The sequence below is a fragment of the Stegastes partitus genome, unplaced genomic scaffold (genome assembly GCF_000690725.1).
Source record: "Stegastes partitus isolate 25-593 unplaced genomic scaffold, Stegastes_partitus-1.0.2 Scaffold670, whole genome shotgun sequence".
Classification (NCBI taxonomy): Eukaryota; Metazoa; Chordata; class Actinopteri; family Pomacentridae; genus Stegastes; species Stegastes partitus.
Window position 1 is genome coordinate 365,039 of NW_007578401.1, and position 5,770 is coordinate 370,808.

Here is a 5,770-nt window from a genome sequence, read left to right on the forward strand (position 1 = left end):
AAGGACAAGGAAGTTGATTGTGGCGGTGCACCTCCAAGAGTCCTTGTTCTGGATGACTATTTCATGACGGAGGTTGAGAAAGTTGAGAAAGACCCAGACACTGGCAGGAGGGTCAAAAACAAGGTAAGTGTCTCAGAGATGAAAGGCAGCATCAACTGGCAGAGTATTATAGTGAACATTTTAAACAATGCTTACTGTTGTAATTACCACTATAAACAATGTGATGCAAAAACAAACCCTGTTTTGCAGGTCCTTGAATACGAGTATGAGCCAGAGATGGAGGATACCTACCGGAGCAGCATGCTCAAGACTTTTAAGAAAACTCTGGATGACGGCTTTTTCCCCTTCATCATTTTAGACACTATTAATGACAGGGTTAAACATTTTGATCAGTTCTGGAGCGCAGCTAAAACTAAAGGCTTTGAGGTGAGTCGTGTTCACAAATGAGTCAGAAAAAGAAAACTTCCGTCTGCACTTTGCTCAAGAGGATTTTGTTTCTCCTGTTTCAAGGTGTATCTGGCTGAAATCACGGCAGACACACAGACTTGTGCAAAGAGGAATGTCCATGGACGCACACTAAAGGATATACTGAAGGTGTGTTAGAGCCGTTAACTGATATCAGATACAGATTGTTAGTGATTCTCGTAGATTAATCGTAGCAACTGGACTTGCTTGAGTTCCTTGAAGACGTTTCATCCAAGAGGCTTCATCAGGTCTGACTGACTAGTTGGGAGTTCCAGATACTTTATTCTTAAGGAGCCATTAACCCCTGAGTTTCTGTTTCAATTGGGGGTTTGTTGCTTCTCCCCCTCGTTATGTGAGTAGTTAGTGCTCCCCCTGACACAATGGGGTTCCTTAGGGTCTTCAAGGAACTCGAGCAAGTCCAGCTGCTACGATTAATCTACGGGAATAACCGTGATCTGGAGGACTGAGAATCTTGTTAGTGATAAGAGTCGTGTTTATTAAAGTTCATACACTTCTTAATGGAACCTTCTGTACGCAGATGTCCAACAACTGGGAGCCTTCGCCTCGACACATGGTCCGCTTGGATGTCCGGTCCCTGCTTCAGGATGCTGCTATAGAGGAGGTGAGGTCTTTAACACCTGAAAGTTGTCTGAATATGATAATTTATTATCTGCAAACTGAGCTAAACCAACATATGCTCGTTTGGTTTTTTAGGTTGAAATGGAAGACTTTAATCCTGACGACGAGCCCCAGGAACCCAAGAGAGAAGAGGAAGAAGAGGGTGATATGGTAGGACATTAAAAGCTTCCATTTAGCACATAGCTGTCAAACCTCATTTTCACTTGTTTCCCATTAATGACGTAAAGTTTATCCAGTCCGTTGATATTTTTAAATCATGTTGTTTGTTGTACAGGTGAGTTTTAATCCTCATCAAAATGACACAACAGGTGAATTGCATGTCACATTTAGTGACATTTAGATAGTTTATTCTCATAATTATTAGTTTTACTGTGAAGACCCGAGTGAAGATCAGTTTTCTTACTCTAGTGTTAAATCATGATATCTGGTATCTCGGGCCAAGTGGCACAGGAAAGCCAAAACTTTATGAGATTATGGAGAGAAACTTAACAAGTTTCTCTAGTTTTTTAGCATCACTTTCATACAGGAGGTTCTTAATTTTGACAATATTGAACAGGTGAAAGACGACCTCCATAGAGACTTGTTTTGTGTGTGAGCTAAGGAGCATATCCTAGTAACTCCAATGTTCCTCACTAGTGCTGGAGGTCGAGGCAATGCCGTCAGGAACAGAGGAGGAAGCTTGGCATTTAATGAAGTCATATCACAAACTACAAACGCTGCGGTTCAACAGCAGTAGTCAGGTTCCTGTTTAGCTGGTTGTGATCATTTTCAGCTTCACCTCAGAGTTTTGTTTTTAAGTGAATGTTCAAATGGCTGGAAGAATTTTCTCATTTCAGTCATTTTGAACGAAACTAGAATTTCTGCTCAGTTTAGATTTCCTTTCATCGTCACAGACACTTTTGTTAGAAAAAAAAGAAAATAATGACCTAAATCAAAAACATCAGGGTTGAAACAGCAACGAGCGGTGTGAAAACAGTTTAATCTGTTTTAAAATTCCTCGTTAGATGTGTCGTTACGTATCGTCAGCCGCTCGTTAAGTTAAACTCTGACACGTCAGAAGGGAAAACGTGACTTTTCATCCTTTGCTGAAATAATTTTATTATGTAGGAAATCAACGTTGTCTCTCATCACTTCTGTTGAGTGTCACATTGTGATATCTTTTCAAAACTGATGATTTTAAATCACCTGCAGTGGTATTGGTTAAGTCATTCCTAATATTCAGTGTAAGATCCTCTTCAGTCGTGTCTACAGTTTGATGAAACCCTTAAAGCTGCACCGCCGATTGCTTTGCAGCACAGCGCCTAACAATAATAATAATAATAGTTAAAATAGTGATGATATCCACTTTAAACTGACCTTTTCTAAACTTAAAGACATATTTTTTGGTTTCAAGTGTGTCCTAAAATTATTTTAAACATGCTTTTAAACGTGCAACCTGTTTCTTAAAAAATGACTCCTCCGTACTAGATTATCAGCTTTTTTACACCGAGGTTTGTGTGATTATAAAGGCAGTCTTAATGAAAAATGAAATGAAATGAAATGAAAATGAAATGAAAATGAAAAAATACTTTATTTATCCCAGAAGGGAAATTCAATCTTGTAAAAGCTCACTTTCTCTCTTTTTTTGTTTTTTTTAATCAATATAACATGTAATCCACACAACAACAACAATAATCATTCAGTCACTCAACTGTCAGTCAGTCAGATTTGTTTTTTAAGGTGATGGCTGTTGGCAGGAAGGAATTCCTGTATCTCTCCGTTCGACAGCGAAGCTGACGCAGCCTAATAATATAGTAATAATTATTTACACAACTGGAATAGCATCCCGCCATGACAGCATAAACTACTAACTACAATGTCAAAGGGAAATACATGAGTCTTAATGTTTGTAGTTATTCTCTCTTTAAATCTTTGTTCAAATTCATCTTTTTTTAAAAAAAGTTTATTTACTATAGTGCAATGAAACCTGGGGTGTTATTTTACTGTTATTTACTTACATAGTGAAGCATTGAATGGTTTGAAAAACTGCGTTTTTCAGTTGTTGGTTTCGTACTGAACCACCTCACACAATCGTTTTTTAAAATGCATTTTACATGTGTTTGCTTACATAATAATTATAATAGTATATGTTATTTATAATGCACTTTACATTTTAAACAAAATCTCAGAGTTTTTAGTGGAAGAATCTACTGTGCCTTTGACCTGTGTGTTATTTGATCAGATGACATTCCAGCCATTTCTGCTGCAGGCATAAGTGTCAATATTATATACAGGCATCCTACATTACATACATTAGTGTTAAGAACTATGCGAGACAAGAGATTCCTCCTGTTAAGGTTCCAGCAGAACCTCATGGTACTGTTAGTCCATTAATACACGTGAGACGTTGCATCGAAGCCCGTTCTTGCTTAAAAGTTTCGAGACTGAAATTTTATGTTCGTTGTGTTCATGTGCGCCATTTTATTTTTTTATTTATTTATTTTATAACCATAAATCTGATTAGCAGACTTGGACATGATTGGAGTTTGTGAAAACAAAATGTTCTTGTTGTTTTATTCTTGGTCACACAAAAAAAACAAGACAATTTAAACTAATCCACAGTAAAAATATCAATATCCATTTGAAAACCTTTGGGTCAAAAGTTCTTTAAAATCAAAAATGTTTTCAAATGGCGCTGGCTCACTGCAGCTGCAGGATGCATGAATTTGCATCGTGTCTTTGTTCAGACCAACTCCTGCTTTTCTGATGTTGTTTAAAATGTCATTCACACGGAAACTTGTAAAATATCACAAACACACATTAATCCAAACTAAAGACTTAAACGTGAGTTAGGATGGCCTTTGTTAGATTCCTTAAAAACCTTTCTTCATAGTTGTAAATCTTTCCTGAAACCTCAGAAGATCTGTTGTACGTGGAATCAAGAAACATTTACAACGAAAGAAAGGCATCAGTTCTCTTTTTGTGATATTTCACACTTGTTTTTTTTTCATACCGTGAAGGGGAGAATGATGGTATGTGATATAGCAATAAAGGTTTTTAACAAGATTCATCAGAAACAAACACCTTTGAAATACAACATCTAAAGCTATCAAAATGCAAATTCCATTTTTATTTCTTAAAAAAGTCATAAAACAGTTTCACAATATTCATTCAAAATAAAGGTGCTTTTTTTTTTGCAAAGAAACAGACAGTAAGAGGAGAAGACTGTTGCAAAAGTGACTCACAGCATTCACAATAAGTATAAAGATCACAACATACACACCAATGTGTATACAGTTTACAGTGAATAATACTTTCACACAGTAGAAAAAATTGCACCTATGACTACATTTAGTTTTCTTGATTGGGGATGCTTTACAGCAGCACTATGAAAATTGACAACATCATGAGTATGTGTCACAGGAGACATGAGTTCACTGAATCCAGTCGGCAGTAGATCGCTGGACAGTCAGAACAAACTATACAACTGCTTTTTTTTATATAAAACTGTAAAACAACATGACTTCCTCCACATTGAGCTCCTCTGTGGTGTCAGGACACATCCACACGATGGATGGACTCATTTTGACTTCAGTCCTGAACTTTTCCAGCACTGTGATTACGAGCAGCTTCAGTCTTTAATGGTACTCTCTGGAGTTCTCGTGTTAACAAACAAAAGTTCTGGCATAGCTTATCTCCATCGCTCAAAGTGTCTGTGAAGCTTCTCAGTCATCCAGGTCATGGTTATTCTCGTAGATTAATCGTAGCAACTGGACCTGCTTGAGTTCCTTGAAGACGCCTCTCATCCAAGAGGCTTCATCAGGTCTGACTGAGTAGTTGGGAGTTCCAGATACTAATATCCTTAAGGAGCCATGAACACCTGAGTTTCTGTTTCAATTGGGGGTTTGTTGCTCCTCCCCCTCGTTATGCCACAATGCTCAAAGCCTTCGTTTTCCTGCCTATGCTGGCACATTATTGCCACAGAGATCCACTAAAGGGAAAAAAAAGTGCTCCATAAAAACCTTTAAGCATTCATGTTTTAAACGCTGAAATCCAGACCATGTATTCTTGTAATTCTTGTTTGTTGCTCGTTTTAATTTTTTTTAATCCTACATTGATGTTTGTCACTGATCCGGCTGACATGTCTGTGCAGCATATGCACAGTGTCGAGGATCCCTCCAGCTCTTTGTACAGGTTGTAGTTCATTGTGCCTCACATGTGACGGATAAGGCCATAAAAAGATAAAACAAGTCATCATATGACATGAAAATAGAACTGAATACACATTTTCAGCATAAATACAATGAAATAAAGCAAGTAATGTCTATAAACTGTACTTATTCAGTCGCCCGGCTGTAGAGGCAGGTTTGCTTTTAAAGATTTCCGCACATTCAGCTGCTTTCAGGTCCTTTGGCAGACTGTTCCTCTCAAAGCATAAAACCCTGAAACTGCCTCAGAAACAACGAACAGACTCGTGCCAGAGGACCTGAAGAGCCACACCGGTTCATACGGTGTGAGTATGTTAAAAAAAATCAGTGCGATTAACCAGTGTAAGGACCTAAAAACAGGCGAGATGTGTTCTCTGATTCTGGTCCTGGTGAGCACTCGGGCCACAGGGTCCAAAATCAGATTGACAGCAGATAGCTGAGAATTACAACACTCAGACCTGTTTAATTATGAAAAAAAA

The 5,770-nt window shown here is 37.9% G+C and overlaps 1 protein-coding gene across 1 annotated transcript in view; it reads left to right on the plus strand.

The window, feature by feature from the left end:
* Positions 1-1,836, plus strand: part of LOC103363572 (YLP motif-containing protein 1) — a 15,394-nt gene extending 13,558 nt beyond the window's left edge. Inside the window, exons 14-18 of the mRNA XM_008290397.1 lie at positions 4-123; positions 250-426; positions 511-594; positions 1,004-1,087; positions 1,180-1,836. Coding sequence (XP_008288619.1) covers positions 4-123; positions 250-426; positions 511-594; positions 1,004-1,087; positions 1,180-1,266 — 552 coding nt within the window. The 3' untranslated portion in view covers positions 1,267-1,836. The remainder of the gene's footprint in view (positions 1-3; positions 124-249; positions 427-510; positions 595-1,003; positions 1,088-1,179) is intronic.
* Positions 1,837-5,770: the final 3,934 nt, after the last annotated feature.